The 14,101-nt window shown below is 36.0% G+C and overlaps 1 protein-coding gene across 6 annotated transcripts in view; it reads right to left on the reverse strand.

The window, feature by feature from the left end:
- The window catches only part of LOC109727235, a 55,767-nt gene extending 42,013 nt beyond the window's left edge, over positions 1-13,754 (reverse strand). Inside the window, exons 1-8 of one of the 6 annotated variants that reach the window (XR_002220745.1) lie at positions 13,558-13,754; positions 13,378-13,480; positions 13,102-13,276; positions 10,932-11,037; positions 10,739-10,818; positions 8,509-8,541; positions 5,909-6,113; positions 5,340-5,451 (exon numbers count right to left, since the gene is read on the reverse strand). Coding sequence is in view for 5 of the 6 variants with exons in the window: in XM_020257251.1 (XP_020112840.1) it covers positions 5,340-5,451; positions 5,909-6,113; positions 8,509-8,541; positions 10,739-10,818; positions 10,932-11,037; positions 13,102-13,276; positions 13,378-13,480; positions 13,558-13,617 (874 nt within the window). In the remaining variant the exon portion in view is untranslated. The remainder of the gene's footprint in view (positions 1-5,339; positions 5,452-5,908; positions 6,114-8,508; positions 8,542-10,738; positions 10,819-10,931; positions 11,038-13,101; positions 13,277-13,377; positions 13,481-13,557) is intronic. The other 5 variants (XM_020257251.1, XM_020257254.1, XM_020257253.1 and 2 more) reach the window with 5 other exon arrangements.

A 14,101-nucleotide genomic window follows, 5' to 3' on the forward strand; every position in this document is an offset into this window, starting at 1 on the left:
CATGGAAGCATCTGTACAAGAAAGATAGCAGCAAGATGAAGTCCAACGGCATAGAGCACAATTTGGACCCTCTCAGTTTGGTGCCGGTGGTGGGTCTGGATCTGGGTCTGAGGGTCTGGGTCTGCACCATCTAGTTTAGCTCGAAGTGGTTCTGTTAGCCGCATGTTCAACAGATTTAAAAAATGACCAAAAGAAAAAAGTGGAAGACATCCAAATATTATAGATATAAACCCAATGGCATTTCCCGACTCAGATGCTCAACAGCAGCGCATAGATACAATGCTAAAAAAAGATAAAAAATGTAGAATTGGTAGAGCAATAGCAAAGTTTTTTCACTTTAGTCATATTCCTTCCCATGCAGCAAGGACTCCATATTACAGATCAATGATTGCTATCATACAAAAAGATGGTCTAGGAGTTGGACCCCCAAAGCCGTATGAGATCTCTGGAAAATACCTTGACTCCGAGGTCAATGATATTCATGTATGGGTAAAAAATTTAAAACAACAGTGGGAGATGTATGGTGTGACTTTGATGTGTGATAGTTGGACAGGACCAACAAAAATGAGCATTATAAAATTTTTAAAATATTGTAATAGCAAGATGATCTTTCACAAATCAATCGATGCAACCGGTCGATTTGAAGATGTTGACTATATATATGCATTATTGGAACAAGTGTTACGTGAGGTTGGTGAGACGTGTAGTACAAATTGTATCGGACAATGATGCAAACTTTAAGAAAGCTGGCAAACTATTAATGCAAAGGCATCCACATTTATTTTGGACTCCTTGTGCAGCGCATTGCATCAACCTAATGATGTTTGACTTTGGTGAGATAAATCGGGTGAAAAAAACTGTAGATACTGCACAACGTTTATCTAAGTATTTGTATAATCATCTTTGGGCCCATGCTTTAATGATGAAATTCACAGGACGAGAACTCGTACATCCTGGTATCACACGATTTGCCACAAATTTTATTGCTCTAAACAATATCCTTCAAAATAAAAATAGATTAAAGTCCATGTTTGCATCAGATGAATGGCAAACATCTCGTTATGCTTCCACGGCTGATGGAAAATCGATTGAGCAAATAATTCTGTCTACCAAATTTTGGGATTATATGAAAGAGATTGTTGATATTGTGGAGCCGCTATATATAGTCCTTGTTTAGTGGATCAGAAAAAAAATACCTCAAATGGGACATGCATATTATAAACTGAGGCTAAAGATAATATTAAAAAAAATAATCCACTGCGGTGTCAACCTTATCTAAAAATCATTGACAGACGTTGGAATGTCCAGATGAGCCGGGATCTACACTTAGCAGGTAAGTTAGATAAATTATAACAAAACTATTTATTACTGATTGTTCATTGGTAGTCTTATATTGTTAATGGACTGATTTCTTTCTTAATGATAGGTTATTATTTTAATCCGTCGTGCCATCATCATTATAATCTTGGATTTGATGATGAACTGTTGAAGGCATTACAAAACGTTATTAATAGATTGGAGAGGGATCCAACACATGCTGCTCTTGCCATAAGTGAGGTATAATATTTTTTTCAATGTATTATTAATTTGCTAGATGTTAATATGTTGATTGCTAATTATTATACTATCATAATAAAGAAAAAAAATTTCGTGAATCCTCTAAAACTTTTGGTGAAGCGGGTGCAATTAATGGAAGACACAATACCGATCCCAGTAAGTAACTCCATAATTTAGACAGTTTACAGCTGACGATAAATCTTATTTGATATATTTTTAACTTTTAATTGTACAGCTGAGTGGTGGCTACAATATAGTGGATCAGCAAAGCATTTAAAAAAGATTGTTGTGCCTGTCTTCTCTCAAACGACAACGTCTAGTGGATGTGAACGCAACTGGAGCACGTTCGCACTGATACATACCAAAGTGTGTAACCGATTAGCGTACGCTCGATTAGAGAAGCTAGTTTATGTCCACTATAATATGAGGCTCCGTTTAAGATGCATGCAAGAGGAGTATGATAAGAAAAAGGAATTAAAAACTTATGATCCCTTGGATACAAGCTTTATCAATGATAAATTATACCCCATACTTGATTGGCTACAAGATAAAGACAATCAAGAGGACACATTACTCAATGATCCTGGAGATCCACCACAACCATTCAGAATAATTGCTGATAAAACAGGAATTAGTCATGTTGAAAGATGGACTGACAAGAACATAGGAAGGTCTCAAGGTAATGTGCAAGAACAAACAGCTTTGGACGAAGAATTCCAAAGTCCTGCACATGACTCTGATGCAGAATTTGAGCGTCTTATGCAAGGATTTGGATATGGTCGTCCACGTCATACTCAGAGTCAATCGGAAAAGGAGAAAACGTCTTATACCGCAAAGAGGCATTCAACGACAGTCCGAAGTGGTAAAAGTAAAAAAAGTATGAACTCGATGGATCCATTAAATGCAGCTGATGCACCCACAAGATGATGATAGTGATACATTGACACAAGCAGATTCTGGATTACCACAGTCTAAAGATGAATGTAGTGATGATGATGATACCACTGATAGCAATGAAGATGGTGACGACTTCATTCCACCAACACAACAGGAGAGTAGGGGTGGTCTTATATTTACTGAAAAGCAAAACTTCACACATGCCACTCAAGATGTTGATCATGGGTCTCAACCACATCAAACATCCGGAGTGGCATATAACCGTAGAAAAGATAAAGAGGTCCTCACAACAAAATTATGGAGAGATGAGAGAAAGTTTGAAGGCAATATCAACTAGACATCCACGAAGAGATGATACTTTGCACACACAGTTTGATAATACTTCAATATCATCGCATCCCTCATATCGACATGGCTTATATGGAGGGATATTTGATTATGATGCATCAATTTATGGCACTCAACGTGAATACCAATCCATCCCATTACATAGTGAAAGCTTATACGGCAAATCTACATCCACTGATACATATGCATATGCACATTATGGTTCTTCTATTCCATACAATCCATATCCTTATGATGTTTCAGTCTATATGCCACAGATGACTACTGTCCATTATATCCACGATCTAGTTGCATATGCAAATTATCTCTGACAATACAATAAGATATAATAGGAATATATGACTTTCTCACAATACCAGCAATACTTATATCAGTTTTTTTTGTTCTAATAAGCTCTTATAATAATATTTTGAAAGATTTAGTCAAATAATTATAAATATTTACTATGTATAGCTTACTATGCTCATCAATTAACATACTTGTAAGATTTTTTATATGTAAAGTATAATTATATCTAATGCAGAACAGAAATTTTTACATGTTAGAATTTTTAAAATGCAATTACATCTTTCTTTTTCTTTTTTTCTTTTGACCATATTACAATCTTTCTTTTATAAAATACAAAAAAATAATTTTAAAATTATTTAAAAATTTTATTTTAAAAAGTATTTGAAAAATAAATTTAATGAATTTTTTCAAAAAAATTAGTAGATCTATCAAAAAAATTAGGCAATAAATTATATGACAAATAAATTAAATAAATTTAAGTATCAATTGATTAAATTTTCCTTTTAATTTTATCAGTATTTTCAATCTTCCGGCGCAAAAATAAAATTTTATGTTTGACCGTGCTCAAAATTTGTTTATTGAGTTCGATTTTGTTCCCTTAATTTGCCAAAAATTTTGCGGTGTGGCAAATTTTGATAAAATAATTTGTGAAGAAAAAATAGATGTCTGTAGTGGAAGCGGAGGGCTCGGACAGTCCGGATATTGATAAAAAAAAAAAAATTAAATTATAATTTTTTTGACTTAATAAGTAAATTTTTTATTTGCAATGTCTTTGAGGGAGTGTGGGGTATCCAGAATGCTTTGAATACCCCAAAGAACAAAACAAAAGGAAAAAAATAAAAACAAAAAAAAGGAAGCAAAAAAGTAAAAAAATAAATTAGCATAGTGCCGACACGGCACAGTGCCATGGCACACTGCGCCGTGCTGCTCTGTCTCGTGCGGCACGGTGCTGCGGCACCGTGCCGCGGTACGGAGGGGTCCGAACCCCCACCCACCCCCCGATACTGTGTCACCTTCTTGGTGACATGGGGCGGTACTTTAAACCTTGCATTGTAAGAGTTTATTGGAACCAAAAAAACTGAAATAAGTCCGTACCAAAACGTGCCAATAGGAAGTCATGCGTATCTATCGGCACACAAGCGTGCCACGTGTCGGCACGCAAGCGTGCCTGTGCCATACCGTGCAGGGACGTAACGGCACGCTCCCGTGCCACGGCACTTTAAACTTTGGTATCTAGTTGATGCATGAGATACAGAATTTACAGTTTTCAATCACATTGTAGAAGCAAGAAAGCAATAGTTATTTTCAGCCGTTATTCATATTGTTAGCTGTTCATTCATATTGCTGAGTTATTTACTAATTCTGCCTCTTACAAACCTAGTTGTATAGACCGTCGGCGTTGTCGACTTTACCTACTAAAAAATACCGGCTATAATTCTCATACCTCTATATTATTATTTTTTCAGAGCCTTCAACACCAGCAACTGATCAAGGTAAGGGGATCGCGGATAGCTAGTATCACCTACCCTTCTTATGTGTGTAGCTAGACCACCAATCAGTGTATATAGCAGCCTATACAATGTTTTGAGGTTTGGAGTGGCCAGAGATGTTGTATCATTTTGAGGATCGGTGTAGTGATGATTGTATATTTACAATGTTGCTATAGTACATAGTTTTTATTCTATTCTAATACCTGTTATTGTTGGATTTTAGTAAACCTCTTTGGACAAGTTTTGTTGACGCTTTATATGTGTACAGTATATCCTTGTACATGCAGCGGATCTGTTGACGTAACCCGAACTTCCACTGTAATCCGGAGCGTGACAAGATCCATTATAGATCCATTATACAATAAACTGGTCCATCAAACAATTGCAATATGTGAATGAAATCTTGCTCGAAGTGTTGATTATCCAAAAAATATGCTAAATTCGTACAAATGCCAAATCTCCATATTCCAGCATGACAAAAGAAATAGCAATTTGATGTAAAGTGCTCTTTTGCAAGATCAACAAAGATCCAACATCATTCCACTTGCAATCCTGAAAGTCAGGAGGTTTCAAGGAAAGTTGTCTTTACCACATTCCACATCCTAAGTTGATCAAGAGCTGAGTGTTCATTTAGCATTCATATAAGATTATTTTCATATTTATGCAGTAAATATTCACATTTTGAAACCTTTTTTTTTAGAAATGGTGTCTGAACAAAATAGAACTGCAAAATGTAAATAAATGGAATAGAAAACATACCATGGTTACAAAAATCAATTCCTGGGACAAGACCCTCAACCCAAAGAGGATCTCTATTAACTGATTTGGAAGTTTCATCACCACTGTTGTTCTCCAACAGAATGCCAGCATCCTAACACATATTCAACAATAATCAGTTTATTCATAAGAAAGCACAAAACATCACGGCATCCAGATATTCCAAGTTAGGGGTGGCAACAGATCCCACTAATTCACCAAATAAATTCAAGTCTAACACAACTGATACTATTTCAATCTGATCCTAAAAATTAGACAATTAACTATTAGATTGAATTCCAAACTAGCAGCTGAATGATATAAAATTGCAGTGAATATACAGGGGAAAATTTACAAGACACTGGAGTGGGAGTAGGATACTTAGTTCCAGGTACTATTACCTGGTACACTATCCAATATAGACTAGGATCTCAAATGTGTCACAGCCAGGTTCAACTAGTTCCCACAGCATCACAATTAATGTTTATCCCAAAATAAGAATGATGAAGAATGATTTCCCAAAAAAAAAAAAAACAAAGGAAAAAAGAAGAAAGTGCTCGGGCAATTACAACCTCGCTATTTCTAGATTGTTTCCAATTGGACGTTTCACCAGGAACTTGGGTTACAGAGGCACCGTAGTCACCACCCAAGAAAGAACTTTCCTTGTCTTGCTCTTCTATTGACCCAGGAAATACATAAGAATGAGGAAATGGTATGTTCAAAGCTCGAGTCCAAAATATAGAGTTTGCCCTGTCATGAGGATGAAAAGCGGCAGTCCTTCCAATCAACGTTTATAATACTTCAAAGAAAACTGATCGTAATTAATAAATAATAAACAAGTTAAAATCCAAATTTACGATGATTAAAAGGTTCTATGCAAAACAACAATATGAATGTAGAAGACAACAAAACTATGAACAAACAACAGCAACAAAGCCTTTCTTTCCAATTATTTGGGGTTTGATATGTAGTCCCTTTGGTATGCAAGGCTAGCATGTCTTGCTTCAATAATTTCAAAATACTTTCCATCCTCTCTTTTAAGTACTTTCCCAAGCAGCTCCAGTATGGTACAAGAATCCTTAGCAATCAGGTGCTGAAATGGGTATTCCACTTATGCCCTCTGTCACATCCAAATGGTGGAGATGCAACACAGCATATTAGGGTGATGTTTTTTGTAGCAAAAGTTTTCATGTAATTGGTAATATGAGCATCTACATATATATCTACATTAAAGTCCATGAGAGAGGTGTGTTGCTCGACATGTACGCCTCTCCCACCTCCTCCTTTCCCTACTATTTCAATAAGATGCGAACGCATGAGAAGAGGACACATGTCCGATCAATTTTCGATGCGCCCGGTGCACCATAACCAACTCCAAAATATATAAAAAAAAAATTTGTAGTAAAATGAAGTTATTTAAATATTGTATATCACATATCATATCATATTTTACTTTTGAAATACTAATTATTAAATATTATGTGCAAGTTATAAGACATTTATACATCCAGTTCATTCATTTTTTTTTTCTCTTTTTCCCGCTCAAATGGTGAGAATAAATCCTCCTAAAGCTTTTGGTGTGCTTGATGCTCCATAGACGGGCTCTAAAGTTAGATTTGTAAAGCTACTTATGCATAACAAATAATTATATCAAATAATTTCTATAAGTTATTTTTTTATATATTGCATATCACGTTAGTTCTATCATATTTTTCCTTTTGAATGTTAATCATCAAATACTGCATGTAATATGTAAGATAAATTTATACACCAGATTCATGCAATTATTCTTTTCTCTTTCTCCCTTATAGCAATACATCTAACCAATTTACAAAGGGTAAACCCCCACAACTATTCACTAATTTCAAATGGGCTCTTTTAACTTTATATATATAATAGAATATCAATTTTGGCAATTATATCCCCTAAACTTTATCACATAGTTGAATAGCCCCTCTCCTAAGTGGACTTACTAATTTCACAATCATTTCAAAATATAGAAGACAACTATTTTCCCTCATCCAATTTTGATAAGAAACATAACGATCAAAGAATAGTTTGAAACAAACTTCAATTTTTATCACTTTTTTGATTAGGTTGAACTAAACATCAATTTGTATCCCTTTTTTACATGTTGGAATATAAAAATAATTGTTTGCTGCTGTTGCTTGTTCCTGCTGCCTGCTTGCTAACGCTGCTTGATTCCACTGCTTTGCCACAGCTTGCTGTTGCTTGTTCCTGCTACCTGCTTGCTAACGCTGCTTGATTCCACTGCTTTGCTGCAGCTTGCCACCGCTTCGTGCTGCTAACGCTGCTGTTTGGAATATTCGACAGAGATGGGATGTGGAAGAACATGAGAGGGAGAGGAGCGGCTGATTTCTTTTTTTAGGGTTTTTTTGGGTTACTTCTAGGATTTCTTTAAATATGTTAACAATTTAAAGTATAATAATCAAACTCAAAAGTCAGAACCTGACAACCCGAAAACTTCAACCCTAAATCCTTCTAAACTTAAATATTGTGACACGCGTGCCTCACGCCTTCGATCAGCAACAATGCTGCGTCTCACTATTGCTAAGGCGCATGTCCTCGGCGCCTAAGCACACCTTTTCAAAGTACGGCTATAGAACATGAAATTTTTAGCTATGTCAGCCAACTTATAACAGCCAATGTGCGCATGGGAACTAAAATGGATCGAGGCCTAGTAAATGAGAAAAGCAGCTTTACAGAATGGGGATTAAACACCAAAAAACAGTTTTCCCCTCTTACTGAGCAAAGGTAACCATAAGTTTCTTTGAGTAGCAGTTCATAAACATGAATTACCAAGAATTAGATTGATAACATTTGCAGTTGATAATCAAGTTCAAAACATTGTATGAAGTAGAATACTGACAGATTGGGGAGTGCTCTGTCCTATCCTGACATATCGGTCTAAATTTTTTGTTATCACTTACAAAAATCTTTCTAAGAAATGAAAATGTCGTAGTCTAGTAGAGAATAATAAAGTAGCTGTAATGATAACATAGTGTAATGATTATTCGTTTTCCACCTCCTATGTTTAAGGAGAATATGATAGCATGTACCTAAGAATATGCAATAGATATCTTATTCGAAAGAAAATGAAGATTTATCACTAGAGATTTATCACTAGAAATCTGGTATAGATTATACATACCATAGGAAGTCTTCATATTGTACTTCTCTTGTACTGTCAAAGTATCAAAAATATTTGCCAATATTAGTATTTAAAAATTAAAAACGACTTTAAAGGAAATAAATTGATAAATCTGATGAGAAAGAATTCAAAGAATCTATATTCTGCAATGAAATAGAGCTATAGGTTCATAAGTTAAACTTTCTACTTCAGATCTTGCCATGTAAATATCATATTCGATAACCAAGAGACGTACACATGCAGTAAATTTAAAGTGGAACAGCAATGGTATGATGCATTATGAGACCAAATAGTCCTCATTTAAGACGAAATTCCAAGAATTTTATAGTACAATCCCTATTTACTCAAAACTCACTGACCTTTGTAGTCTAATTGGCCTAGCAAATCATCATTGAGAAGCCTAAACCCTCAAACTTATGAAACTTAAATTAGTTGCTCTACAGCACAAGAGATATCCTGTAACCATGTTCGGAACCCAAGCTTCAGTAAAAAGGAATTTCTTAATTGTTTGTTTCAGGGAATGCTTATCTAGTTTATATGTGCTCTACATATTTGAAACTTGAACATTACACAAAATCATTTATAATATGATACATGGCTAGGGATGCTATCTAATTTCATTATCAATGGTTTTTGGCATGCATCCCCATGTAAATATCGAAAAAAAACAACCCTAAAAAGTTGGTATGGTATTTGTGTGCATGCCATTGAAAACCTTGCTTATTAATGTGCATTCCCAGCCAATTGTATTTGTGCCAAAAAAAGGGTTATTGAGGCAAAAGGGTTTCACAAATATGCCTATGGTAGCGCACCAATGCAGTTATGTATATAAACAAAATTTTCAATGGTGCATGTGCATATACTCATTCTGCTTGGGCATATATGCATTTCTGGAGTATTTTCTTGGTTATATATTCAAAACCCAGTTTATAGACTAATCCTTACTGAACTGGTTTGTATCCATCTACTTGATGTTGTAGTTGAAACCAATGAGTAATAAGCTGTATGCAATCATTCAAATTCTAACTCCAACCGACCATACTTTACGGACATTGAGGCTTTATATCAAGAAATTGCCTTTCTGTTTTTTTTCTTAAAACCCTAGGGTTCCTGTCAAAGATTCCCTAGGCCATAGAAAATGCTCCTTTAGGGTATTGGCTCAGAGCTCATTAATCAAGGTCCATGAGAAGAAAAGATTAATGGGATCCAAAGAAAAATAATTACTGGATGTTCTCCATGGCGGGATTCATCGTCATCACTGGTCATCCAAAACTTTCCTACCAAACACAGGTTAGGTAGCAGCACATCCAAGGACGAGAAGGCTTCAAAAGACATCAACAAATCTTATGACCCATTGTCAAGAAGATATCTATATTTTGGAAGCTTCTAACTAAATTCAGTTAAGAGAGGCATATTGGACTACAAAGCCAAAAAAGAGTTAATCTGAGATAAATGAGAAATTTTGATATAGAGGTCAATCAAAGTTCCTTTAGAAGTTCAAAATAAATCTTTATTTCGCAATTTTTGGCAGTAAAGATTTATTAGCAAAACAGCAGATATCACCTTAGAACTAGTTTCTCTAACAGCAAGGATCGCATAGTTGTCCAGAGTTTGTTAGTTTAGAAAGTTTTGCTTTGCAAAGATCACCTAGGTCTTATTGACAACCTTAAGGAACTTAATTATAGACAACCTATTTTGAATGAGAACATTATTTAAAAAGTGTATCATTACAATGAATTGTAAATTTTGAATGACTAAAAACTTCAATCTACATAAATAACCATGCATGCTGACATTGAGAGTAATTTATCTGCTAAAAATAAGTAGGTCATGCTGGCTATAGAAAGAATAGTGAGATGAATTCTCTACATCCCGGAATTTTTATAATTTCTACGACCTGCATCGGTCTATTGGTTGTCATCAGTTGGGGATAATACAACACATTGGGGCGATTGATTCTAAGTTTGCAGGAGGGTTGTTGTCAAATATGTGTGAAGCAATCAAAAGATGTTAATTTAACCAGGCTGGATGGTATCTCAAGCCATGATTGGGCATCCTTGTAATATTAGCAATTATCTGATAAGTTATTATTTGATAAAACCACATAAGAAAAATGAGAGAGAAGATAAAGGTACAGAATGCAAGCAGTAGTACATGGAAAGGACCAATGTACTGAAAAAAATCAAAAAATTATACTAAACGATTAAATCACTTAACTAGCTAACCCTACCTTTGCAACTCATCAGAATGTGAAAGCTCCTCAACCAGGCCCTTCACCTTATCTTGGTATAATGCTTGCAATGATTTTCTCTGTATGAAAAATGTATACTTCAGATGAAAAGCTACAACCATAGTATAGATGGTTTTCAGATAAAACAAGTTCAGAAGAGCTGCCACACCAAAAGGCATCAAAAGAGGCTCACCTGTAACATAGTGGCACGGTACAATGTAGTCCCTTTTAATTCATTAAGTTCATTCTCTGTGAACCAAAGGGGATTTCCAAAGCTGCTTGGTAGGATATCCAGGTACCTAATTAAACAATAAATATATGATCCATAACAAGTACTAGAAAGACACTTAGCAACAGTTTAATAATTGATTGTTCATGTCGAGGATACATTGAATTTAAACGGTATCTATGATCGAGACAAAGTTTGACTCACCATAAGTGGGTAACTATAATCAAGATTCAAGTTCGAGTGTGATTTACCATGAATAGCTATTTTGGTCTTCTGATTTGTGCATCAATTAGCATGTCGACTCAAGGCATAAGAATTGAAATTAAATCACTTCTTTTTTCAGAACTTGTGTGCTTCAAAGGGCATTTGTTAGCCCATTTGGTCACCCACGTTGAACCGAAGTCAAATCAATTAGTTTAATCATACATTACCTAAATCCAGAGTTATAGGCCCTCTAAACTGATCAAATTCTCATTACTTTACATAATGACACCCGTAGAATCACCATTGATCAGCCTCTAGTTTCCAGTGGAACTTCCCTCTAGAAAAGGGTGAGAAAGCCCAGTTGGCAGTGGACCATATAGTCAAAATGTTGACTGTTGACATTGTTCATATCTTATTTTTAGACGAGTTTGTTGAGAATCAAAATAGATAAGAGCATAAGTTGATAGCCAACAGACAAGTTCTAATAGCCTTATCCAAAGGGTATAGAAAACAAAACAATAAGAAATGTACTCTAACCCACCAAGAAGTTCAATCCAATTCCTGTACCTGTTCTTGATGAAAAATTGAGGACTCACACCTTGATATCAATTAGGACCTAGCAGTTCCTTATGTGGGTAAGGAATTAAGGAAGTTCAGAATATATGCAGCCTTATTTCGTATTTAGGACAAAGTCAATTCATGTAAAGATTGTGCTGCCAATTCCAAGGGGACAACTTGATTTGAAGCAACAATCAGCAAACCAATACAAATATTGAATTCAGAAGCAGCCCTAATCGTTGATATCAGAAACAGCCCTTAGGAAAAGCAAGCTCAATGCTGACTCAATACAAATATTGAATTCAGAAGCAGCCCTAATCGTTGATATCAGAAACAGCCCTTAGGAAAAGCAAGCTCAATGCTGACTCAATATAGAAACAAATGAAGATACATCAAGAAAACCGAAGAAAGAATATCTGTTGTGTCACATCACTCTCACATGATTTTATATTTCTTTGAGATTTACAAATCTTGAGACCGCAGATTCAACTCGATGACATATCATCTTGTTGAAGGAGAAATTGTTTCACTGTAAGCGGGATACCATAGAAGTTAATACAGTATGAATCTATGCAGTCAACAGTAGTTTCTTAACCAATGACATATTTTTCATCTATCTTGATTAGATATATTCAGTAATTGATAATACAATTGTTTTGAAAATCAAGTTTTTATGTCGCTCGTAGCAAGCAGATGAAACTACACAAGAGGTGGTACACAAGCTGTTAAAGTAAAACAAGAGCAACTGGTGCCTTCCGGTAAAATGACGACTGACCTAATAATAATACCATCGACTAGTTAAGTTGATAACAAGCATGTCCCAATAATAGGTCTAAATAATTTTGATATTGCAGATAATGGAACTGTGGAATGCCAACAATAGTGTGAGGATGAGCAATGGAAGTATTGGAACTCCTAAATTACGTTAAGGCTCTGCTTAGACGTCGGAATAAGATATTCAACAATAACTTATTTTGTATAAAGATTTTATTTTGTGGTCGGCAGATAGGAGTTTGATGTTTTTTCCTTGAAAGTTCTTGGCATCCACAATTTGGTAAGATAGTCCATTTCACCTATGTGTGATTTACCTTATCCGGAAAAAATGACTTGAAGCGAGTATGGTATCTGTTCTAGACATTTGATCACACTCTGCATCTACCAAATATTGCATGCTTCTTGAGTAAATCGAATGTATATACCATCCAAACAGAGCCTTAAGGTTGGGCAACTATAGCTTGAAATGTGATATGCCCACTAATATGCACTAGAGGGATAAATTCTTCAACTACCCAGAAAAGGTAGTAGTTCAATGAGCAACAATCCAATCTCAAAACACTTCAAACCCAATATAATCTTACGGAAATGCTCTTACGGCTTCCACAGTGAGTTCGAGCGGAGGCGCTCCACCATCAAGAAGAGCATGATGAGGAAGCGATCGTCGATGTGCCCCTCCTCAAACAAGGCACGGCACCGGGGCCCCAGAAAGGGGTCTTGAAGGACCCTCATGGGGGTGATGGCCAGATTGAGCGGCACCACCATTACGACACCTGCGGGGAGAACCCAGATAGTGGGTTTAGGGTTTACATCACAGCGTTGGCATGAGAGAGAGAGAGAGAGAGAGAGAGAGAGAGAGAAACCTAAAACCTACCATCGCCGTTGTTGTGGGCGGGGAGGGAGGTGGAGAAGACGCCGAAGCCTCTGCTGGGGCCGCAGTGGCGGATGGTGGAGCCGCGAAGCTCGCCGCCGTTGGCCTGAGGTTGCATACGACATGGACGGTGTTAGGGTAAAGATAGAGAGAAGAAGAAGAAGAGGGGGAGGGATGGGTAACCTGTAGCCATTGGAGGAAGAGTTGGAGCTTGGCTTCGTCGAGGTCTGCATCAGCCATCATAGGCCCAAACAAGTTGGGAAGCGGACGGCGGCGGAGATATGGAGAAAAGTTATACGGGGAATGGCCCCAATTTACCTAGTTTGGGGTTAGTCCGCGATGGGTGCGGTATGGCGGATGCCACGCGCCCATCTGCTACTGCTCTCCCAACATGAGGAGAGTAGTGCAACTCATCCCTCGTTTTGATGAATTTTTCTGCCTTGATAAATTTTACTATTCCTATATTTAAAACTTAAAATATTACATTATAAATTTTAAATTATAAAAATATATAATTATTATAAAAAAATTGTAATTTTAAAAAATTAGAACTTAATTGAAGTTTCGCTACTCTTTCAATATTATGAGAATAATAATTTGGAATCATTCCTGAAGATACGGAAGTTTAGGAGAATAAAAATTATATAGGCAGTGTTTCCAGAAATACGAAGGTTTAGGAAAATAAAAATTATATAGGCAGTGTTTTCAAACTACGCTAACCACGTAG

Source organism: Ananas comosus, linkage group 22 (assembly GCF_001540865.1).
Source record: "Ananas comosus cultivar F153 linkage group 22, ASM154086v1, whole genome shotgun sequence".
Taxonomy (NCBI): domain Eukaryota; kingdom Viridiplantae; phylum Streptophyta; class Magnoliopsida; order Poales; family Bromeliaceae; genus Ananas; species Ananas comosus.